General features: G+C 38.4%; 1 protein-coding gene across 1 annotated transcript in view; it reads left to right on the forward strand.

Annotated features, from left to right (window-relative positions):
• LOC144980134 (uncharacterized) overlaps positions 1-25,357 on the forward strand; it is a 37,497-nt gene extending 12,140 nt beyond the window's left edge. The window contains exons 2-3 of the mRNA XM_078927683.1: positions 15,712-15,820; positions 20,612-25,357. Of these exons, the coding sequence (XP_078783809.1) occupies positions 15,754-15,820; positions 20,612-21,546 (1,002 nt within the window). The 5' untranslated portion in view covers positions 15,712-15,753 and the 3' untranslated portion in view covers positions 21,547-25,357. The remainder of the gene's footprint in view (positions 1-15,711; positions 15,821-20,611) is intronic.
• The last annotated feature ends 1,135 nt before the right edge of the window (positions 25,358-26,492 follow it).

Consider the following 26,492-nt stretch of genomic DNA (forward strand, 5'->3'; position numbering starts at 1 on the left):
GTGAGTTGTAGTTAGAAGAGCTCAAGGAAACAAGTTATTTCATTGGTTGAACTATTGAATACAACTCACGATTTGTTTTCTTTTGTGGCAAAAGACTGGCATTTTGACGTCATTTTTTGGTCAGTAACTTTACGAAGACCACGGCTTTAGTTTCAGGCTGTATGTTAACGATTGATACGATTTAACCCTCTCCTTACCAACTAGAAGAAAATCGTCACATTTGTTACGATACAACCAACATTTTTCCCATTCAAATTTCTTTTGTACATCATAAAATTTTAAGAAAATGAACTGTGCTAAAGAAAATATGTATCGCAAGATTTTTACTGCTATTGTGTTTGAGTGATAAAAAAAATCAATTTATGTGTTAGTTTGGTGTGAAGCTTTGGGGAAAATCCTGAAAATGCCTGGTAAGGAGAGAGTTAAATCATAAGAAATACGAACTTTGAAATATTTGCAGTGTAAAACAATTGTATTTATTCTCCGTCATAACGAAATGAAAACAAGCCCATCTTATCATTTGTGTCACTAATTATTCCATTCCATTTCATTGCTTACTTTATCCCGACATAATACCGGTTTGATACGGTGGGTTACAATGGGAGAGATCTATATTCATGTGTTCATCCAACCTAGTCATCGATCACATGATTTGTTGCTGTACAACGATTGGGCATTTCTCAATGTATCTACATCTGGGGTCAGTTTGGCATTTGGGGCATTCTGTTGAGTTGTTTAGACCCATTTGTTCACTTTTGCGGCCGTTTTCGCATGTCTGGAGCGTATCTGCTTTGTTTATGAAAGTTTTAAACATATCCATGAGTCATGCTGAGCAAAATAACGCTGGATATTTCTCATACTGTGAACACTTTTCACAATGTGGGTCTTTTTGAGCACACTTTGCAATGTGACCAATGACCTCGATCACATGGAAATATAAAATAGACCATCCCTTTTATACATGACGCAACCAGAGCAGCCAACTTGAAATTTTAAAAAAAGAAAAAAATCCATAGTTTCCATGAATAAAATAAAGAACCGTCACTATAGATAACTTTAGAAATAAATAATTTGCCCTCAGTATAATTCTTTAAACTGTTCCATAGTCTTATCTATAATATAAATAGTATGCGCTTGGCTAAGTGGCAACTCATCTATATGCCGCTCTGAACGGGGCTCGAACCCAGGACCTTCCGATCCAAAGCAAGTGTCATACCAATAGACCGTATAGCTAGTATGCGCTTGGCTAAGAAGCTCACAACATTGCCATCCGGAAGTATAACGGACCAACACACAAAACTCTGTGTAAACATGAACTTTTATAGTCTGGATAAAACAGTCAAGTGAGAATTACTCATAAACGTGGATGGTAACAAAAAAACAGTAACAAAGACCTGAGCGACGTTAACTTCATTCTTTGGTAGAAATACTGGAGGCTGCAAATAGGCTACGCTCCAGACATGCGAAAACGGCCGCAAAAGTGAACAAATGGGGTCTAAACAACTCAACAGAATGCCCCGAATGCCAAACTGACCCCCAAGATGTAGATCACCTTGTGCTCCACTGTCCTGTTACCAGGCTGAATGGAGGTTATGAAACCATTTACAAATGTGAAGATGAATTCAAGGCTTGGCTCGACGCGACAGATCTGAAAGTGTGACCCCACCATACGATACTATTACTACTACTTCATTCTATCTATAGGTTTTCTGGGGTCAAATTTCCCTTTTGTCAATCTGCTTTATTGAATCTAAGACGCATATGAAATCTTTTGCTGGAGCCAAAAATTCGTGATTCTACGAATTGTTTGTTGTACTTTGCAGGTCTGGACACAACACACCAAAATCCTGTTTATCCGGACGTGTTACGTAATATCTAAGTCTCTCGTGTCCATTTATTCATCGGAGCAGATAAATTTCCAAGCCATTAAGTCGACGAATGATTGTGTGAATGACGTCAACATCATAATATCATCATGTGACCAATGTGGGTCAAAGATTAGCCATCGTTAACATATAGATAGTATGAAGTTGACGTCACTCGGGTCTTTGTTATTATTTTTTGCCATCCATGTTTATGAGTAATTTTCATTTGAATGTATTATCCAGACTATAAAAGTTCATGGTTACACATAATTTTGTGTGTTGGTCCATTATACTTCCGGATGGCAATGTTGTGAACTTCTTAGCCATGCGCATACTATCTTACAGCCTGACCGTGGACATGGTAAACTCATGGCCTGATCGTAGTCATCGTAAAGTTATAGCCTGACACTGACCAAAATATGACGTCAAAATGCCAGTCTTTTGCCACAAAAAAAAAATCAAATCGTGAGTTGTATTCAATTGTTCAACCAACGGAGCTCTACTAACGACAACTCACCAGACGCTGCACAAAACTAAAAAAAAAAATGACGTCAAACTATAATTCTTAGAGGGTTTCAGTGCAAGGCTATAGATAGTTCGAAGATGACGTCAATCAGGTCTTTGTTATTGTTTTTTGTCATCCGCGTTTATGAGTAATGCTCACTGAACTGTATTTACCTGACTATAAACGTTCATGGATACACACAGTTTTGTGTGTTGGTCCGTTATACTTCCGGATGGCAATGTTATGAGCTTCTTAGCCAAGCGCATACTATCTATAAGTTAACGATGGCGACGGCCCATAGCCATCTTTAACTTATAGATAGAATGCGCTTGGCCAAGGTGTTCACAACATTGCCATCCGGAATTATAACGAACCAACACACAAACTCTGTGTAACCATGAACTTTATAGTCTGGTTAATACAGTTTAGTGAGAACAACTCACAAACGCGGATAGCAAAAACAATAACAAAGGCTGAGTGACGTCATCTGCATACTATCTATAAATAGTATGCAGATGACGTCACTCAGGCCTTTGTTATTGTTTTTGCCATCCGCGTTTGTGAGTTGTTCTCACTAAACTGTATTAACCAGACTATAAAAGTTCATGGTTACACAGAGTTTGTGTGTTGTTTCGTTATACTTCCGGATGGCAATGTTATGAGCTTCTTAGCCAAGCGCATTCTATCTATAGGGTTCCAGTGCAAGGCTATAGATAGTATGCGATTGGCTAAGAAACTCATAACATTGCCATCCGGAAGTATAACGAACCAACACACAAAACTGTGTGTCTCCATGAACGTTGAAAGTCAGGTTAATACAGTTCAGTGAGCATTACTCACAAACGCGGATGGCAAAAACAATAACAAAGACCTGAGTGACGTCATCTTCGAACTATCTATAAGTTTACGATGGCTACATACGGCCCATAGCCATCTTTAACTTATAGCCTGACACAAAGTTGAGCTTTTATGACAGCGCAAAATCCACTAAACACGCTCAAAGCGACTTACAAGGGGTCCCAGACCAACGGCAACACTTAATATGGAGGGCGACTCATGACGCCGGTTAGGCAATATTACAATTTTTTCGGACAGAGACAACGCTGTTAAACGGCCAGGTACTCATTTTAAACCTGAGTACGGTGAAATAATGTGAGTAAAGAGCCTTTTCCAAGGACTCAACTACGAGTCGAGAAAGGCTCGAACCCAGGACCTTTCGAACCGAAAGCGAGTGTCATACCACTAGACCACATAGCCTCAACTCACTAGCAGTCTAAAACAATAATAAAAAGCGAGATACTTCAATTTCTTTCATTCTATTGTTAATATAAAACATCAAAATGTTGAACTAATCAAGATTTTTTTTTTTAATATGCTCAAGGGGCCCCAAGCCAACAACAACACTTAACTTAAAGGTAATATGACACCCGTTACACGATATTAAAATTTTTATTCCGACAGAGACACCGATGTTAACGGCCATGCACTCATTTTATACCTGAGTACGGTGTGAGAATATGAGTAAAAAGCCATTTTTCAAAGGACTCAACTATATGCCGCTCTGAACGGGGCTCGAACCCAGGACGTTCCGATCCGAAGCGAGTGTCATACCAATAGACCATATAGATAGTATGCGCTTGGCTCAGAAGCTCACAACATTGCCATCAGGAAATATAACGAACCAGCATAGAAAACTATGTGTAACCTTAAACGTTTATAGTCTGGTAAATACAATTTAGTGAGAATTACTCAAAAACGCGGATGGCACAAAACAATAACAAAGACCTGAGTGACGTCAATTTCATTCTACCTATAGGCGCGCACACATCAAAATGTTGACCTAAATCAAGAGACATCAAGAAATTATATGCACAAGGCCCCAACCCATCAGCAACATTCAACGTGCAGGACGAGACATGACGCCTCTAAGGCGATGCTATATTTTTTCCACAGAGACCAGGCTGTTGTCGAAAAGTCACTTATTTTGTATTTGAGTCTAGTGAGATAATTAACCAGTAGATTTTTGACCAATCGAAACATGGAATTTGTGACACACCTTCACACCTGCTCCGACAAACATAGTTGGTTGTTTATGAACAATTGGACTCAATAGTCTGATGTCACGTCGCTCAGCAACGGCGAGCAGCGTCGTTCTAAACAAAGAAAATCCGTACTTTTTATTCTTCATACTGGCTAGAACATTTCATATGTTATATGATCAGAATGTACAAAAATCAAAACAAGATCATATTTATAATGTTTTTTTCCTCTGGATCACTTTTATGCTTGTCGGAGAAATATTTCATAATGTCGTCCGCCATTGTTCCGATAGTTGAGAGCCAGTTACAAAGTTACTATGCGTCATTACAAGGGAAGGGACGTCATGACTGCTGAAGGCTATTACGCGAAAGAAATCGACCTCTCTCTGATTACTGTCATTCTTTTTCTACCACCAAATGGGTGACTAGTTATCACACGATTTTCTCGACTAGATTATAAACGTCTAAGTTTACACATAATTTTCTGTGTTGGTCCTATAGATAGAATGCGCTTGGCCAAGGAACATTGCCATCCGGAAGTATAACGGACCAACACACAAACTCTGTGTAACCATGAACTTTTATAGTCTGGTTAATACAGTTTAGTGAGAACAACTCACAAACGCGGATGGCAAAAACAATAACAAAGGCCTGAGTGACGTCATCTGCATACTATTTATAGATAGAATGCGCTTGGCCAAGGAGTTCACAACATTGCCATCCGGAAGTATAACGGACCAACACACAAACTCTGTGTAACCATGAACGATTATAGTCTGGTTAATAGATAGAATGCGCTTGGCCAAGGAGTTCACAACATTGCCATCCGGAAGTATAACGGAACAACACACAAACTGTGTGTAACCATGAACTTTTATAGTCTGGTTAATACAGTTTAGTGAGAACAACTCACAAACGCGGATGGCAAAAACAATAACAAAGGCCTGAGTGACGTCATCTGCATACTATCTATACAATTTAGTGAGAACAACTCACAAACGCGGATGGCAAAAACAATAACAAAGGCCCGAGTGACGTCATCTGCATACTATCTATAGATAGTATGCGCTTGGCTACGAAGCTCATACATTGCCATCCGGAAGTATAACGGACCAACACACAAAACTGTGTGTATCCATGAACGTTTATAGTCAGGTTAATACCGTTCAGTGAGAATTACTCATAAACGCGGATGGCAAAAAAAACAATAACAAAGACCTGAGTGACGTCATCTTCGAACTATCAATAGGGAACCAACACACAAATACTCTGTGTAACCATGAACTTTTATAATCTGGATAATACCGTTAAGTGAGAATTACTCATAAACGTGGATGGCAAAAAAGCAACAACAGAGAGTGGCGTCAACTTCATTCTATCTATTGATCACACGGTAGAACAGTGGGCATTTTACTAAGACACATACCATCGATAGTAAATTCTACGTAGTTTGCATGTCAACCAATCACGGCCATTGTTTACAGTATGACGACTGTCCGAGAGGCGTGGTTATCTTACCTTTGCGACGCTCGCTCAGAATGGGACTCGAACTCCCGAATTATACTACCGTTCCGAAGGCAAGTGTCATAAAAGAATCCCACAAAGCAGCACACGTCCAATCAATAGAAGGAACGTAATGGGCATGATCTATATTACATGTCCATAGGCTCGAGGTCATTGGTCATATTGGAATAATATGTGCTCAAAGTGACCCACGTAGAGAAAAGTGTTCACAGTTTTTGAAATATCTAACATCACGATTGGTCATTTTGTTCAGTTGACATATGTGTAAGATTACAACTTTCATAAACAAAGCAGCGTGTTTACATTTCTGAAGAAATATCCAATCGTTGGACAGCAACAAATCATGTGATTGATGACTGTAAGAGAGTACGCTTATGCAAGAAGTTTACGCAAGAATTTGTGGAAAAACATGGCGATAAAACTGGACCAATATTAGAAAGAACAAAAGGAGTAACTGGAGTTGTTGTTCATTAAATATGATTAACATTCAAGCAAAGTTAACGACGCTAGGATTTCAATGAAAATATGGTCAATACTATATGAGTTTAGGACAGTTTTATGTTTCAAATTAAGGACTGGTCGTTGTGGTAAGCAGTAGAAAATTACTTTCGTTGATTAGTCTTAAATTGGTTTAGGGATGTTGGAACAGGTGAAAAGGGCATATATCAAAATAACGTTATATCATAAAAGGCGGGATTTAACATTAATATGTAGGAATTGAAGTTTCAGGTTTGAATATGATTTGGTCTTACTCTTAGGGCTGGAATTTAGACTGACAGGGAACTGTCGAAACTAGTAAGAGGTGTGGCTTGAAATAATTGTGGGAACGATTTACAATAGGGAAAAACATAGTGTTGCTATATTCTATTTGATTTTGTATTCTACTTCACTATTAACTGCACTTTTCTTGTATGCTGCACGTTCTAACATCCAACTAAGAATCTCTTATTTTACGGACTTAGAAATATTTCATGTTTATTGAAAATGGTTACTTAGATAAAATGACTTTACATTTGGATTGATTTTACGGATTTGGAATTTATGAAACTGATTGAATTATGACCATGCTATTTGATTTGGATTTGGAATTTATCACAACAAATAAAACTGTAAGGAATAAAACTTGGAATCTGGACTTTTATTTGAATGTTTTGATATTGTGTATTCAATTATCATCATTGGTCCTTGAACTCTTTCGTCATTATTAACATCTACAACACAATGCAAAGGAATATCAATACCATCTAACAAAAAGCCACTATACGATCATAAGCCGTTACATATTTGTGCAACTACGCCACAATGACTTGGTTGGAAGAAAACACGAATATAGATCGTTCCCATTGACGCCTCTCAACCCTTGTTATTTTTTTTTAGACTTCCGGTTGGGTGATAAGTTCCTATTAAATTATATCGATCAGACCATAAAGATAGAATGAAGATGTTGTCACTCAGGTCTTTGTTATTGTTTTTTGCCATCCGCATTGATGAGTAATTCTCACTAAACTGTATTAACCAGAAAATAAACAACCAAGATTACGCAGTTTTGTGTGTGGGTCCGTTATATTTCTGGATGGCACTGTTGTGAGTATTTTAGCCAAGCGCATACTATATATATATATATATATATATATATATATATATATATATATATATATATATATATATATATATATATATATCCGTTTAAGGTTACACATAACTTTTGTCCAATAGATGTTTCATCTCGCGGACACAGGAGGCAAGTAGTATAAAGTATTTTACCTAAACGCATAACATCAATCAAGTCAATGAATGCCACTAATACTACTACTACCACAATAGCTTGAAATCCGATTTCATATCACGCCTGACGTTTCGATTAACGACTCAGACAAAAGCTCTCATATATATTATTCACGACCTCTTTGAAGTCGCGTAGGAATCGTGACCACTTACGACCTGTTCCACACCGGAAGTGCCGTATTGATACATTTAACTCACCGCCACTTGTTGATTTGATATCAGTCACGACAGCGCTTTTAACCGACTAAAGACAGACGGATCATTATAAAACTTGAAAAAAAAAAATAATAAAAGTGGTATCATCAGGCATTTTCACATATTTACCATGCTCAATGAGCTTTCCAATTTTCCTTTATTCTCCCTGCAGACTATATCTTTTCATTAAGTACCAGTCGCCTGATAAGTATTATTTTTTGTACTAATAACAATAATAATAATAATAATAATAATAATAATAATAATAATAATAATAACAATAATAATAATAATAATAATAATAATAATAATAATAATAATAATAATAATAATAATAATAATAATAATAATAATAATTGGTTTTAAAAGTTACTCCGCATGGCCAGTTTAATATTGAAAATGAAAATGTGTGTATGTTGTGAAAATACTTTGAATATATGAATAGTCTCAATGTCAAACCCGACGTGTATTTATTTGTAGGTCTGATAACCCAATTCCTCATGGGCTCATTGTTGTAATGGAAATCGTTTTGTTCAAATGACGCAAAATATATATTGTCTCTTACAAAATGTTAAATTGGATGTCAGACGTCGGCCAAACCCAATTTTTGCATGCGAAACGCCTTGAAAGGAAAACACGTTTTTTCTTTGTAATTTGACAGTAAAAAAGTAGGATTGCTGTCCTATTTATTGATTGATCCATTTTAGTTACGGGTCACATTAGTAATCTGACGAGTTTTCCTGTTGTATGATCTCAACTTTCATTTGAGCGTGTGTTTTTTTTATGTTTGTTTATTTTTTAAGATGGAGAATGGGGTAATATAGCTTTATATATAAAAAATAAAATTCACTTTAGTCATCCCCAAGGGGAAATTTGTTTCTAGGGTCTATTCCAAGGGAAGATTGGAATAACGCAGGCGTCAGCCGCAGTGCTTAGCGCCACAAATGCCACAAATGCTAGGGCGAGGTGACTTGCTCAAGGCAAAGCGGGATTGAACTCGGTACCTTTAGGGTACGAAGCAAAGGCCTTACCGCTGAGCCACACGGAGCCCAAACTTGGAGCCGATAATTCAGTTGGCATTACACCTGTGACGGGACAAAAGACGCTTGCAGCAAACCGATTCATCGAGTATTGAATCGGAACTCGGAACCGTATCGCTTTCAAACCAATTCACGTCCAATTGTAAACTAGCTACCCGATGTCTTGGTTTTAATTGAACGAGAGAGAAAACAATTAGCAAGTGAGGTAATTAACTCCTTGTGCCAGAGACACTGATTTTTTGTTTTCAAATAACAGTTTCCATTTATATTATTTTTTAATAATAATAATAATAATAATAATAATAATAATAACAATAATAATAATAATAATAATAATAATAATAATAATAATAATAATAATAATAATAATAATAATAATAATAATAAATAATAATACTTTATTTCACCCCACTCTATATCAGAGTAACTCGCCACATAAGTTATCTGACGAGTTGTCATTTTGTATGGTGTCAAATTTCATTTGAGGTTTTTTTTATAGAGATGGAGAATGAGGTGAATATAGACTAGCTCTGTGGCATTAAGATTTTAAAATTCTGAAAAAGGTGTGTGTGGAACGGTGCCAGACAATTCAGAATGAAAAATACAAACGACAACAAAGTTTTTTGTCGTTGGTATTTTTCATTCTGAATTGCGTTTGAAGCGGATGCTGTGCCGACTAGAGCTGTATTGGGAAAAAAACAAAAACAAAACAAAACAAACAAAGACAAAAAAAAAAAAAACCCAAAAAAAAACAACAAACAAAAGACAAAAAAACATGTGGTCTGATGATATGACAATCGCCTTCAGATCGGAAGGTTCGAGTCCCGCTCTGAGCGGTGCATAGTTGAGTCCTTGGAAACTTGCCTTGGGATCGGAAGGTACATGGTTCGAGTCCCGCTCTGAGCGGTGCATAGTTGAGTCCTTGGAAAAGGCTCTTTACTCATGTTCTCTCATCGTATTCAGGTCTAAAATGAGCATCAGGCCGTTATCAGCGTTGTCTCTGCTGGAAAAAATTGTAATATCGCATAGCAGGCGTCATGTCTTTCCTAAATTTTCTGTGTTGTTGTTGGCTAAGGACCCCCTGTAAGTCGATTTGAGTACGTTTAGTGGATGTTGCGCTATATAAATGCTCAAGTTTAAGATTAAGTGTTACCATTGTAAGCGCGTTGAGCACGTTTAGTGGATATAGCGCTATGTGAGTGCTCAAGTTTGTTTTGTTTTGTTTTGTTTTTCCTTTGCAAATAGTTGCAGCTAAGTTGGAAAGCTTTCTTCCTTAAAAAGATCGATACGGAATGTTGGGTTCAAACTAAATAAAATGGGTTGTCAAAGGGTCAAAGAGACACTTCATTACCTTTCTCCCTCCACTCTCTCTCTCTCTTCTCTCTCTCTCTCTCTCTGTGTCTCTCTCTCTCTCTCTTTCTGTCTCTCTCTCTCTCTTTGCTCTCTCTCTCTTTCATTTTTTTTCTCTCTCTCTCTATCTTTCTCTCTCTTTCTCTCTCTTTCTCTCTCATTGTCTCTCCATCTTTCTCTCTCTCTCTTTCTCTCTCTCTCTTTCTCTCTCTCTCTTTCTCTCTCTCTCTCTCTCACACAACACACACACACACACACACACACACTATCCCACACCCTCCACCAACTCCAATACGTCCTACTCTTGCCCCTTTCAAATCCCAGCTGGTACTTACTTGTACTTATATCAACAAATTGCCGTTTTTGCCTAACACTTAGCTCCCAATTTAATTGAAGAATAGAAACCATTAATTTATATATTAGGAAACAAATTATTGGATACAGTCCAAAAATAACTCGTCATATTATCAATTATATTATTTCAACCTTTTCGGCGATCGATGGTTTATTTCGGCTTAAGACGTAAAACCCGCGCTTAATTTAAAACTCAACTTTTATTCTTGCGTTCAAAATGATATCAAATATACTATTATTGATTGACCGTTTTGCTTTTGAAATCTGCCATCGCATTTCCGGTCTGCGTCTGTCAAGGGGAGACTAACGAGTACGAAAATAGACCCGTTGAATTATCTTTGCAGTCGACTAATGGGCGTGTATACAATGGCAATGTTATTTTGTGTCCCTTTTATGCCTTATCCCGATATTAATTTAGGTCCTTTAAAAATAAAAAAGAACTCACGGCCTTTTCAAAATGTTAGATTTTAACTTCATCATGAGATGCGTGGGCGTCTGGGAGATTGTGAAATTATAATTTCACTGATTATTTTGTGGGGATTGGGATAAGGTCAATAGTGCAGTCTGTATAGGAGAAAAATCAGTTGTTTTTTCGGTCACATATGCCGAAACCGATGCACCCTAATGAAAAATGTGGTACTTGGGAAAATGGAGGACAAACGAGGAAGAGGAAGACCTAGGCGTAGTTATATGGAAAATAATATCCTAGGATGGACAGGTATAAATGGAAGAGAGTTGTACGATACCGTCAACAGGCGAGAGGAATGGGCAGACATTTGTCATCGCAGAGTGCGGACAGCCAACGTCAATGAGGACGACGCTGGATAGTAAGTATAGCGTCTCCAAAATGGCTGGATCAGTGCTGGTTCTTTTTAAAATCCCCTTTGAATAATTAGGTTGATGTCTTTCCTTTTCGTAGAGGACATGATATTCCAATGGCGCGCGTGTAAAAACAAATTGGGTTACAAGATGGAACAGTTTATCTCTTTTCTTACCAAGCATTTTCAGTATTTCCACAAATCGTTGGTTAACAAGTAGAAAAATAGATTTTTTAAACTCAAACAAGCTCTCTACAAAACAACTTTTTGTTCTTATTAGTTAAACAAATATCATTCTTCAAAGTTTGTGATGTACAAAATAAATCTGAATAAGAAAATGTGTATCGTGTCGTAACAAGTGTGACGATTTTGGTGCAAGTGGTAAGGAAAAGGTTATACGAGTAAATATACAATACAAGACGGACATTGAGTATTATTTTTTCTGTCTTATGACGCAACAATACACCGTGCAGGTAAGATCGCGGCCATTATAAGCAAAGAAAGAATCGAGTAATGTTTGATTGCTCTTAACCAGATAACTGTCAGTTCAGTTCAGTTAGGCCGCCCCTTGGGGCCCCCATCATGAGCCACAAGTCTTCGTCATTCTGTCCTGTCCTTCATGAGTGTACGCAGCTCCCGGGTGTTGTCCATTCCTGTGTCATCTAGCAGACAAGTCAATGTATGTTGTATTCTGCCTGCCTCTGTTTCTGGCTCTTTCAAGTGGTTCCCATATTATAAGACTGCTTGCAATCTCCTCCTAGTGTCTCCAGCAGTGCCCGGCAAGTCTCAGTCTTCTCTGTTGTATCTTCGAAGTCACTGGGAGGAGGTCACTGTAGAGCTCTTCATTTGACATGTTCTCTTTCCAGCTTACGTTGAAGACCATCCGCAGCATACGAGTGTAGGACTGTGCTGCAATGCTAAGAAGACAGTTTTCCAAACCTACAACCAGGAAAGGTCAAAAGATAACTGTGTTGTCGTCTGGAAAAACGCGTATTTAAAAAAAAATTGGACAGAAAACTCGTCCTTCAAATATCGATCGACTTAAATTATCCTCATCTTGGCAAAAACTTTCAAACCTGGGACTTCACGAAGTTATTAAAATCGATCAATATTTAATTTGAAGGGCGAATTTTCTGGCCAATCTTTTTTTTTGAAAACGTGATTTTCCGGAGCACTGTTGTTATCTGGTTAAAACTTAAGCGTCTTGCACTTTTGTGGGTCTTTAATTTTTAAAAGAATGTGTTTGTTAGTTTGTTTGTTTATTATTTTTCTCATGTGTGTGGAAATTCTGGAAGTCTTTCCAATGACTACTGCAAAAACGGACGTATGCGCGATTAAGAAAAATGTTCTTCTTCTTCCTCATCATCTTCATCTTCTTCTTCTTCTTCTTCTTCTTCTTCTTCTTCTTCTTCTTCTTCTTCTTCTTCTTCTTCTTCTTCTTCTTCTTCTTCTTCTTCTTCTTCTTCTTCTTCTTCTTCTTCTTCTTCTTCTTCTTCTTCTTCTTCTTCTTCTTCTTCTTTCTTCTTCTTCTTCTTCTTCTTCTTCTTCTTCTTTCTTCTTCTTCTTCTTCTTTCTTCTTCTTCTTCTTCTTTCTTCTTCTTCTTCTTCTTCTCTCTCTTCTTCTTCTTCTTCTCTTCTTCTTCTTCTTCTTCTTCTTCTTCTCTTCTTCTTCTTCTTCTTCTTCTTCTTCTTCTTCTTCTCTTCTTTCTTCTTCTTCTTCTTCTTCTTCTCTCTTTTCCTTTCTTCTCTTTCTTCTTCTTCTTCCCTTCTTCTTCTTCTTCTTCTTCTTCTTCTTTCTTCTTCTTCTTTCTCTTCTTCTTCTTTTCTCTTCTTCTCTTCTTCTTCTTCTTCTTCTTCTTCTTTCTTCTTCTTCTTCTTCTTCTTCTTCTTTCTTCTTCTTCTTCTTCTCTTCTCTTCTTCTCTTCTTCTTCTTTCTTCTTCTTCTTCTTCTTCTTCTTCTTCTTCTTCTCTTCTTCTTCTTCTCTTCTCTTTCTTCTTCTTCTTCTTCTTCTCTTCTTCTTCTTCTTCTTCTTCTTCTTCTTCTCTTCTTCTCTCTTCTTCTTCTTCTTCTTCTTCTTCTCTTCTTCTTCTTCTTCTTCTTCTTCTTCTTCTTCTTCTTTCTCTCTTCTTCTTCTTCTTCTTTCTTCTTCTTCTTCCTTTCTTCTCTTCTTCTTCTTCTTTCTTCTTCTCTTCTTCTTCTTCTTCTTCTTCTTCTTCTTCTTCTTCTTCTTCTTCTTCTTCTTCTTCTTCTTCTTCTTCTTCTTCTCTTTTCTTCTTCCTTCTCTTCTTCTTTCTTCTTCTCTTCTTCTCTTCTTCTTCTTCTTCTTCTTCTTCTTCTCTTCTTCTCCTTCTTCTTCTCTTCTTCTCTTCTTCTCTTCTTCTTCTCTTCTCTTCTTCTTCTTCTTCTTCTTCTTCTTCTTCTTTCTTTCTTCTCTTCTTCTTCTTCTTCTTCTTCTTCTTCTCTTCTTTCTTCTTCTTCTTCTTCTTCTTCTTCTTCCTTCTTCTTCTTCTTCTTCTTCTTCTTCTTCTTCTTCTTCTTCTTCTTCTTCTTCTCTTCCTTCTTCTTCTCTTCTTCTTCTTCTTCTCTTCTTCTTCTTCTTCTTCTTCTTCTTCTTCTCTTCTTCTTCTTCTTCTTCTTCTCTCTTCTTCTCTCTTCTCTTCTTCTTCTTCTTCTTCTTCTTCTTCTTCTTCTTCTTCTTCTTCTTCTTCTTCTCTCTTCTCTTCTTCTTCTTCTTCTTCTTCTTCTTCTTCTTCTTCTTCTTCTTCTTCTTCTTCTTCTTCTTCTTCTTCTTCTCTTCTTCTTCTTCTTCTTCTTCTTCTTCTTCTTCTTCTTCTTCTTCTTCTTTCTTCTTCTCTTCTTCTTCTTCTCTCTCTTCTTCTTCTCTTCTCTTCTTCTTCTTCTTCTTCTCTTCTTCTTCTTCTTCTTCTTCTTCTTCTTTCTTCTTCTTCTTCTTCTCTTCTTCTTCTCTTCTTCTTCTTCTTCTTCTTCTTCTTCTTCTTCTTCTTCTTCTTCTTTTCTTTCTTCTTCTTCTTTCTTCTTCTTCTTCTTCTTCTTCTTCTTCTTCTTCTTCTTCTCTTCTCTTCTCTTCTTCTTCTTCTTCTTCTTCTTCTTCTTTCTTCTTCTTCTTCTCTTCTTCTTCTCTCTTCTTCTCTCTTCTTCTTCTTCTTCTCTTCTTCTCTTCTTCTTCTTTTCTTCTTCTTCTCTTCTTCTTCTTCTTCTCTTCTTCTTCTTCTTCTTCTTCTTCTTCTTCTTCTTCTTCTTCTCTTCTTCTTCTTCTTCTTCTTCTTCTTCTTCTTCTTCTCTTCTTCTTCTTCTTCTTCTTCTTCTTCTTCTTCTTCTTCTCTCTTCTTCTTCTTCTTCTTCTTCTTCTCTTCTTCTCTTCTCTTCTTCTTCTTCTCTTCTTCTTCTTCTTCTTCTTCTTCTCCTTCTTCTTCTTCTTCTTCTTCTTCTTCTTCTTCTTCTTCTTCTTCTTCTTCTTCTTCGTCCCTTCTCATATTACCATTATGTTTGAATGTCTAGATGATGACGGAACCCCGTTGTCTTCCTCAACTCTGTCAGGGGCCGCCGAGGTGTGGATGGTACAAGGCCAAAAATCCTCTCTTGCTATTGCATATTTCGGACAGCTCTTATTCAAAACGCAAGAATTCAAGAAATATTAATTCCATTCTGCCCCTCAGGCGATTCTAGTTTCACTATCTCTGACTGAGATAATTTTTAAACTAATGTATTTCAATGGTTCTACTTGTCGTCGGTCATATTTTAATTAGATTTAATAGACAATCTCACGTTACAAATAACTGTTTTATTCAGCTTTATAACAATTATGCATTGTAATTTATTCTACCCCTCCCCATAAACAGTAACGCTTAACGATGTCAAGGTTACATTAATACTTTATGACGTCAGATTATCAAGCGTTGGATTTCACTAATATTAGAACCCCCACCCCCCCCCCCCCCACCCCAAAAAAAAGGTATCGGTATCATTGTGAAATGACACCAGGCTGCTAGAAGTTGTGGACTGTCAGAAGTAATAAACAAAATTGAATATAAGAGCTTCAAAAAAAAAGAACAAAAAAAAAAAGAACAAAATACCAAACACGGAACGTTTCTTCAGCCAGAAACAAAAAAAACAATAAAGACATAAATACATTGCTAAATTCCAGATAGACGACATATGTATTTTTTAGGTCCTGAAAGCTTCATTTAGATATTTATTTGATACTTTCGTTTCAGGTCTCACACCGACAACGTCCTATACACACAAGACCCCATAAAATGGCAAGGATTGAATACCTCAAAGACTTTTGTCGACACGAAACCTTTTTAGTCTTTATTCTTACAGGTAAGAAGTCTCAGGTTTGATATTTATTATTAATATTTGTATCCAATTGACTCAATAGAGAATAAATGTGTGGTTTCTAAAAACTGGATCCAATCTCATTGAAAGTGTAAAACTAATGATTTTTCACAAGAACTGGATACATAATTTGTGTAATTGATTTTCTGGTTTCAGAGTGATGATATCTTATTTTCTCATCTAAATAATATTATACTGGTTGTCCATACAGATCGTCCATCCTCGCTCTTTCGCGTCCCGTAATCCTAAGAAGCTGTCTATATATCCTGTATTACCCTCAGCATCAAACCAGCTGTTAAAGCCCTCGAATCAAATGCGATACCACGATTCAATTTTAGAAAAGCAAATTGGGAAAACTTTACTAAAGATTTAGACAATAAGATCACCAATATAAAAAGTGACCCACAGAGATACGACGACTTTAGAACACTCATATGGAAAGTTGCAAAGAAAAACATCCCCAGAGGATGCCGAAAAAGTTATATTCCATGTCTCCAAGATGAAAGCAAGAAACTATATGAAAGATACATTGAATCATACAAAGTGGATCCTTTCAGTGAAGAAACCCTAGAACTGGGTGAAGAACTCACATCAATGATAGCCGATGAAAGATCGGAAAGATGGAAGGAATTAATAAACCTCCACCAATATGACCCTAAACAGCAAAAAGGCCTGGACTACAATTTCAAAACTGAATAATGACAAAAATACCCAGACAAGAGTGGCTGCAGTAACACCTGACCAAGTAGCACATCAGCTTCTACTGAATGGGAAACCAGCCAAGAAAGCACGAGGCCAACTAAAAGCCCTGAAACGTAAAATGGACAAAGCCCTCAAGGATAGTGAAGATCATCTTGACTCTTTTACCCTGGAGGAGCTACTAGAGGCCTTGTCCCATCTGAAGGCAGGAAAAGCATCTGGACTGGATGGAATCACAACTGAGATGATTCAACACTTTGGCCCGAGAACCCTATCCTGGCTATTGGACCTCTTCAATGTATGCGCAAGGACAAACAGGCTGCCAAGTGCATGGAGGAAAGCAAGAGTAGTCGCCCTACTAAAACCGGGGAAAGATCCAAAATCCAAGAAAAGCTATCGCCCGATTTCCCTCCTGTGCATCGCATACAAGCTATTTGAGCGAATGGTTATGTCCCGCATGTCACCCAGTCTAGACGAACAACTGTCTCCAGACCAGGCTGGATTCCGACCAGGACGGTCAACATGTGGTCAACTTCTTAACCTTACACAATTCATAGAAGATGGGTTTGAGACAAAACGGGTCACTGGCACAGTCTTCGTCGACCTCACTGCAGCCTATGACACAGTGAATCACAAGATCCTACTCCTCAAAGTGGCTAAAATGATAAAGAATAAGAAAATTGTAAATATTATCTAGTCACTTCTCGAAAACAGGCGCTTCTTTGTTGAAATGGATGGCCGGAAGAGCAGGTGGCGCACCCAGAAGAATGGTCTTCCCCAAGGATCAGTGCTAGCTCCAACACTTTTCAACATATATACAAATGATCAGCCTGAGTTCCCAACTATCCGCCGATTCATATATGCTGATGACCTATGCCTCGCAACACAGGATGTGTCCTTCCAACCAATCGAGAGCAGACTGACAAATGCCCTAGACACCCTTACAAAGTACTACACTAAAAACTCGCTGAACGCCAACCCAGGGAAAACACAAGTGTGTGCATTTCACCTCAACAACCACCAAGCCCACAAAAAACTTAAGATCAAGTGGAATGGCCAGACATTAGAGTACAACTACCACCCAGTGTACCTCGGAGTGACGCTTGATCGGACTCTGTCCTTCAGAGAACACGTGAGGAAGACCAAGGCAAAAGTGTCCACGCGTAATGCCCTCCTTGGAAAGCTGGCAAACATGAACTGGGGAACTGACCCTAAAACTCTAAGGACCACAGCATTGGCCCTCAGCTACTCAACTGCGGAGTACTGCTCAGCTGTATGGGCCCGATCATGCCATGCCTCCAAGCTAGACCCCGAGCTCAACAACGCCTGCCGGATCATAACGGGCCAGCTGAGAGCAACACCATTACCACTGGTCTACCGTGCAGCAGGAATAGCCCCACCACACATCCGGAGGGAAGCTCATGCCCAAATACAAAAATACAAACAGGAAATGGACCAGAGACACCCCCTTCATGACCACAATTGCCCCAAAAGCAGGCTCAAATCAAGAAAAAGCTTCCTCACAGTGGAGAGCCTTCACCCAGACCACTCAGCATTCTTCCGCCTGGACAAATGGGTAGAATGGGACAAGACAGCAAACGATGCCCTCCAGCCCCCAACAGAAAAGCTCCCAGCAGGCACAGACCTCAAGAGAAAAGAATGGGTGGCGCTGAACAGAGCTAGAGCAAAGGTGGGAAACACCGCCACCAACCTCTTTAAATGGAAAATCTCACCGGGCACTGAATGCCCATGCGGTCACCCCAGACAGACCATGGACCACATCCTGTCCGAATGCTCGCTGGGACCTCACTGCACCAATGCTGACCTGAGGGAATGCAACCAGACTGCCCGGGACTGGCTGACTCACTGGCGCGACAAGATATGATGATGATGATATATATCCTGCTGTTAAAATATTTCAGCCACCCTATGAATATCAATATGAATCATATTATTCATTAATAGTCTCCAAAGGACAGGTTATATACACATTTCCAAGGAGTTTGGAACCGGAAGAACATAGGGTGTGACGTCACAACATATCTGCCCTATTTGGTGTTATGTCAATATTAACCAAAGCGGCTATGTGGACTAGTGGTATGACAATTGCCTTCGGACCAGAAAGTCCAAGGTTCGAGACCAGCTCTGAGTGAAACGTAGTTGAGTCCTTGGAAAAAAGCTCTTTTCTCACATTCTCTCACCGTATCCAGGTGCAAAACAGGTAGCTCCGTTTACAGCGTTGTCTTTATATGGAAAAATTGTAATATCGCCTAACATGCGCCATGTCTCGTCCTGCATGTGAAGTGTTGCTGATGTCTAGGCACCACATTGTAAAGAGCTTTGAGCACGATTTAGTGGATGTTGCTATAGATAGTTCGAAGATGACATCACTCAGGTCTTTGTTATTGTTTTTTGCCATCCGCGTTTATGAGTAATGCTCACTGAACTGTATTAACCAGACTATAAACGTTCATGGATACACACAGTTTTGTGTGTTGGTCCATTATACTTCCGGATGGCAATGTTATGAGCTTCTTAGCCAAGCGCATACTATCTATATAAAAATGCTCTAGTTTAAGCTTTTTCAAAAACTGATTTAAAGTGAAAACAACCAGAAGTGGTAAACTATAGCTATATTTCATTTTATTTGCGGCTATGTGGCCTAGTGGCATGGTACTCGCTTTCAGATCGGAAGGTCCTGGGTTCGAGCCTCGCTCAGCGCTTAATTGAGTCCCAAGAAAAGGCTCTTTACTCACATTCTCTCACGGCACTCAGGTGTAAAATGAGTACCTGGCCGTTTACAGCGTTGTCTCTGTCAGAAATAATTGTAATATCGCCTAACAACGTTCTATATGTTACGTGTTGCTGTTGGTCAGGGATCCTTTGTAAAGCGCTTTGGGCACGTTTAGTGGATATTGCGCTATATAAAAGCTCAAGTTATTTGTTTTTTTAAAATAATTTTTTTTTCGCCTTTTGGGATCCGATAACTCAGTTGGTAGAGCACTCGCTTCACACGTAATGGATCGAGATTGGTCCCATGTGGAGTTGAGATTTTTGTCCGACCCCCCCCCCCTCTTGTCCATCCCATGTCCACCCAGCAGTGGTTGGGTAGCTGGGTCTGTTAGATCTGGCTGAGGTACTTTGCGATAGACTAGCGTCCTATCCAAAGGGTAGCAAGCAATTGCTATTGTCCGTTTCACGTTATAAGACACCGAGATAAATCCGGCTCCATGGGCCTGGTGGATCTGAAGGACTACTATAATCAATGAGTGTCTTGAATTACGGTCATGAGTCATATTAGAACCTGTATTGATGCGAGTTTTAACGAGCAAGTTTTTTGTCATAACAAGTATTTTTTTTTTAATGGGTAATAAAAGACACGACATTGTTTATTAATGTTTTATCAAATGCAAGCTATTTAAATATATAAATTGTAAGTGAAAATGAAGACAGACATTTTTATGTTGTCAACATTTTTGACATTTATAACATGTCTGACCGGTAATCAGAAGGTCTGAGGTTCGATCCCCATCGAGGTCGACTGATTTTTGGGATGTTTCTTTTTTCTTCTATTTTCTTTCTTGCTTTGTCTGGCACCTTTCATACACACTTGTTCAGATCTTTATCTTATACTGGTGCCTGCTCCTTAATTTCTTTAAAAGACCCTTTGCGGAGGAAAGAAAGAATAAAACTTCCGCAAAGTAATACAATCGGACGTTTATCACGATGATTAAATAAGTAAGGTCATTCTTAGCAATAAAATGTGTTATTTTTAATCTAAAAGAAAAAGAAGAAAAAAAAAACACAATTAGAAACAATAAAGAGCTGCACAAATAAAACCAACATATCTAAAATCTTTTTTTTTTCAAAAATTGATTTTTGAAGTAATGTACTTATGTTTTATTGATTTTTTTGTTGTTAACTGAAGAAAGGTTTTGAGCCCGAGACATCCGTGTTTGGTAGTTTGTTATTTTCTAAGCTGTTATATTCGTTTCTGTTTATTACTTTTAATTTTCACAGCTTTTAAAAGCTTTTATGATATTATACTGATTTACTGTATCGTATTTCACTCCCCAGTATCGTTACAGCTTTTGTGCACACTTGCAAAACCAGCGTCCCCGGAGAGTATCAACAAATCATTTGACTTACAGAACGAAAGTGTCGACATCCCTAAAATTCCCGCACTTTTCTATACAGCACAAGATGTGTTGCATTATAAGGGAAACGCATTCCAAGACCACGAGAGAAATCAACCAGACGCTGAAGAAAAACAACTGGTATCAGATAACATTTTGCCACCCATACATCCAAACAAAATGGGTGAAGAAGTTATGAAACTACGGTCTAAAACTCATGACTATGGAACTCAAAAATATGCAAATAACCAGTTATCCGACTTTAACTCAAAAATTCTTAAAATTCTTCAATCTGGCGTCCATGACAATATAAACTCTATGCAGGATTCCGCAGAAAAAACGTCTCGCGAACTTTCCCGTTTGATTATGCTATATAAGTTAATAAATTCTATTTTTGCTGATCGGGAGAGCAACTCTGCTAAGGGACTAACTGGAAAAGATGAAAAAACTCCGGATCAACTCAGCGTAAATCTATCAGATATTTTGTCATTACACTCAAAATTACCAAACTACGGTTTCAAATCTACATCTAGCTCCGTTGAAAATGATCACAATGACCAAACAGACCCACTTCCGGAATATACTTTTCAGACAAGATCGACTCGATCGAGTTACTACAACCCACGACGTTTATTCACGTCGCCGGCACGGGGCACGATCCAAGGACGACGGCGGAACGAATATCTGCGCCAACCGGTTTCCTCTGTTAGGAGAACGGAGCGATCCCGGGTTCGTTCTGGAAGCGATGACATCAGAACAGCCATGGGTCGTATCTGTAACTATAGACAAGTAACGGTGGAGATGATTCTAGAATACTTCATCACGGGGAAGATGTGTGGATCCAATGTAGTAAGAATAAGATTTGGGCTGGGTTAAAGTTAAAAGGGCAATACTATTATCAAGTTTTATTTATAAAGTTTAAATTTTATAACAGAGAGGGTGATTTTTTAAAAACCTGACAAGTCGCTTTTCCATCATTCAGAGATAACTGGAGTCGAAGTGGCCGAGTGGTTAAGATATTGCACTGTGACCCGGAAGGTCCCGGCCTCGACTCGCTCCTCGGGCACTTTCGGGTTGTTGTTTTTCTTTCCTTAGTCAAGTCTATTAACCCCCAATTTGCTCACTTGGACAATATTGGTGATTTCTGTTGACACCAGACATCTAGTATGGATTATTCATATTCCTTCATAGAAAGCCCAAGCAACGGCATCGTTTGCCGTAGCGGAAGGGCGTTTTATTTTATTTTATTTATTTTTTTTTTGGGTGGGGGGGGGGGGGGGGGGTTGTTGGTTTTTTTTAAAGAGAAAACTGTAATTTTTAAAATCAATTAACTTGTCTTGTCCTTGAGTCGCAACTCAATCGAAGACAATCGCGACTGTAAGTTGTATGTGGACAGAGTGTCACTTTAAAAGGAAAATATTTGTCTTGTTTGCTTCAAAGAAAATGGCCCTTGGTGCTTTGATTATTCAAATTGTCTCTGATCATTCTAAGGCAGACCTGCCTGGTACTTCGAACAATTCGAAGAAATACGAATATTTGGCTCCAGCTACAGAGCTGCATACGCCTCTTTGACTCTATAAATCTTGTTGAGAAGGAAAGATTGGCTTCTTAGAATCTATATTCTTGACATTGGAGCATTTTGGACCGTGCTGATAGAAAATTATTTATTTATAAAGCTATGTATAGTGGCTTTTTCCTTTTTTTTTCATTTTGGAAACTACGATTTTGAAATTTTAAGTAGACAGCTCTGCTAACGTATCCATTCAACGTGCACTTATTGTCAGGTCTGATAACCCAAATTGTTATGGTCTCAATGTTGTAATGGACGTGCTCTCAAACCGACGAAAAAAAAAAAAAACATCGTCCATTACAACAATGTTAAAACGAGCCCATAATTGTGTCTGGGTATCAGACCTGAAAATATGTTCACGTTGTATCCAATAGATTGCTGGAAAGTTTAAACTCATTTTCTATCTGGACGTGACTTAGACACAGATTTTAAAAATCACCTCCTTATTGATAAAGTTTAAATTTGACAACTCATGAAGATACCGACTCCCTCACAAAAGTTTTGGTCGGAAGGCTAGTAGTGAATCACAACTTTCACTTCCGTCTGACCGGTAATCAAAAGGTCTGAAGTTCGATCCCCAGTCGGAGCAAGCTGACTGATTTTTTAACTTTTTTTTTTGGATGATTTTTTTTGGAATTCTACTTTGTCTGGCACCATTTCATACACATTTATTCAGGTATTTAAAGAAAATGTTAAAAGTATATCTTAGCAAAGATGGTTCGAACATGACAGTGGACAACTTTGGAACAACAAATGGAAGCAATCTAGACTGACAATGCTCTATCACGTATTCCAAAACCTTGTAGCAATACGAGATCAAGAACAAAGGGATACGATCTAAGATTCAAAGTGCAGCGCTCCCGACTACAAATCCATGAACAATGGGTCTTCCCCTCTTCTATAGATAGTATGCGCTTGGCTAAGAAGCTCATAACATTGCCATCCGGAAGTATAACGGACCAACACACAAAACTATGTGTAAACATGAACGTTTATAGTCTGGTTAATAAAGTTTAGTGAGAATTACTCATTAACGCGGATGGCAAAAAACAATAACAAAGACCTGAGTGACGTCAACTTCGAACTATCTGTATATCTACGCCTGTGAAATAACCTACCATCTATCGTTGTAAATTCAATCACCACGGAAGAGTTTAGAGAAAGGCTAACTCACTACTACTCAAATACATCCTGAAGTGTCATCGTCATCAAGACGCCAACCTACATTTGCGACAATACACCAGAGGTGGTTTGCAAATTAAGAGAAGAAAGAAAGAGAAAGAAGGTGTAAAAAGAATTAATAAAATTGAACTCCCCTGCCTAAAGCTCTAGATAAAACAAACAAGGGGAACTGCTATTTGAAGAACAACATATAGAAAGCCGATGGGTAGAATACATAGGCGAACTGTACAATGATCCAAATAGAAATGAACCACCACTGAAATTCAAAGAACCATTAAGCGGACCAAACATCACCAAAAGTGAAATTGAACATGCCATGGAACGAATGAGGGATGGTAAAGCAACAGGCCCTGATGAAATATCTGTAGAGGTATTAAAAAGCCTAGGAGATCTAGCAATTGATGAACTTCACATATTATTCAACAATATATACAATACTGGGAAAATTCCAGAAGATCTCTGTAACTCTATTTTCATAGCAATACCAAAGAAAGCAGGTGCAGTCAGATGCGAAAATTTTAGAACTATAAGTTTAATAAGCCACATCAACAAAATCCTGTTGCGTATAATTATCAACAGGCTAAGGAATAAGATTAACCCCGAAATCGCAGAAGAACAATATGGATTCCAACCTGACAGAGGGACAAGGAACGCAATATACCTCCTCCGTGTTTTAAGTGAAAGAGCTATACAGGTTCAGACCCCACTATACCTCTGTTTTGTCGACTACAAAAAAGCTTTTGATAGAGTACGCCACGAAGAAATACTAAAACAACTGCACTCCATTGGCGCTGATGAGAAAGACCTCAGACTCATGCAAACATTATACTACACCCAGCAGGCATCTATCAAAATCGGAAACTCTACAGGAAATTCCATTCCTATTAAGAAAGGAGTCCGTCAAGGGTGTGTTGCCTCACCAGATCTGTTTAATCTATACCAAGAAACAATCATGAGGGGCATAAATAATATAAGATACGCAGACGATACGGTACTCATTGCAACATCAGAAATCCAACTTCAAAAGATTGTTGACAAAGTGGTAGTAGATAGTGAAGCCAAGGGAATGGAAGTGAATATCACCAAAACGGAATGCATGGTAATACAGAAAAACCCCGAAAACAACAACACCTGCAATATAACGATTCACGGCGAGCAACTTACCAACGTAGAAAGTTTTAAATACCTAGGTTCAATAGTGACAACAGATGGAAGATGTAACCGAGACATACGAGCAAGAATAGCTCAAGCCAAACAGGCCTTCATGGACCTGGGAAACATTTTGAAAAACAAACAAATGTCGTTCGGGATTAGATTCCGAGTCTTGAAGTGCTACGTGTGGCCAATCTTGTTATACGGATGCGAAAGCTGGACTACAAATGCAGAAACACAAAAGAACATTGAAGCTTTTGAAATGTGGTGCTTGAGAAGGATGCAGAGAATATCGTATACTGCACACAAAACGAACGAAGAAGTGCTAAAACAAACATACCAACAAAGGAAACTAATGCCCTTAATAGTGGATCGACAACTATCCTTTTTCGGACACATAGTAAGGAAAGATAAGAATGAATACCTGGCAAGTTGTGGAAAAATACCTGGTAAACGCGCCCGGGGGAGACAAAGAAAAACACTCATAGACCAACTGAAGGGCTTCACCAGCCTAACAATCCAAGAGCTGTTTGAAAAGGCAAGAGACAGGGAGGAATGGAGAGAGATAATTCATGCAGTATCCGAAGCCTGGACCAGGCATGGAACCTAGAAGAAGAAGAAAGCTCTAGATAGTATGCTAAGAAGCTCACAACATTGCCATCCGGAAGTATAACGGACCAACACGCAAAACTTTGTCTATCCTTGAACGTCTATAGTCCAGTTAATATATTTTAGTTAGAATTACTCATAAACGCGGATGGCGAAAAAAAACAACAAAACAAACACCTGAGTGACGTCAACTTCATTCTATCTATAGGGCCACGAAATCGGACCTTTATCCCGTTTTTTTTCTGTAGCGTTAAATGGACAATGTGAATTGCTTGCTTGTTAGTTACCCTTTGGATAGAATGATAGTCTGTGTCACATAGTACTTTCCGCCAGATCTGACGGATACCGCCACCAAATTATGAATTACCGCTTGCTTGACAGAGTGGTTAGAAAAAATAATAGATAACTGCTTGTGCCAGAATGGAGGGCCAACTGGTCTACCAAGAATATCACTCCACTGGACGGGTGATGGCAAAAAGACGAAGAAACAGACCCAAAGAAACCTGAAGAAGATTTGTGTATAAAGAACGTTAACTCTCTCCTTACCGACAATTCTAAAAACTTTTACCTCATACCTCCCAACACAAAAATTGAATTTTTAAACTCAAATTTAAGCGCACAAAATGCATGATATGCATAATTTTGGAGATCAAAACAAGCTTTACAAAACAGTATTAAGTTCTTGTAAAATATAACTAAACGAAAGAGTGAAAATGGAGAGGCTTCGTATGGGAACAAAACAGACAATGGACAAACATTTTTATTCTCTATTGTCTTCTGGCACTTTTCTACTCACTTCATCTCTTGTTGTTACTACTATTAATATGTCTTTTATCTTCCACTATTTTCTGGTAGTTCTGTTCCCCGACATTGACCTTTTCTTATCAATCGTATCACTCCCCTGGGCACCCTACCCACTACCCACGCCACGCTAATGTTTCATTCATACTGCAACCACTGTTGAGTACAAACGATACGCGTTATTTTGCATTTTATTTTATTTGTTTTCCACGTTAATGTGTGTATTGTTGTGCTGACGAAGGGTGTGTACCCGAAACGTCCATTGTCTGTTTTGTTCCCTTACGAAGCCTCTCCATTTTCACTCTTTCGTTTAGTATTTTACGATCACCGGCTTCAGGCAGCCCCTACCGTTTTCTACTGTAAAATACAACAACACCTATTCTTTAAATATTGTGGTTCAGAAATCAAGTCGGAGTCAGAAAAAAGTTGGTCGTATTGTAACGAACGTGACGATTTTCCTGTAGTTGGTAAGGAGAGGGTTAAAGAGGCTGCCCTAATCTGGAATAGA

The sequence above is a fragment of the Berghia stephanieae genome, chromosome 9 (assembly GCF_034508935.2).
Source record: "Berghia stephanieae isolate SIO BIC M18660-M18661 chromosome 9, UCSD_Bste_1.3, whole genome shotgun sequence".
NCBI lineage: Eukaryota > Metazoa > Mollusca > Gastropoda > Nudibranchia > Aeolidiidae > Berghia > Berghia stephanieae.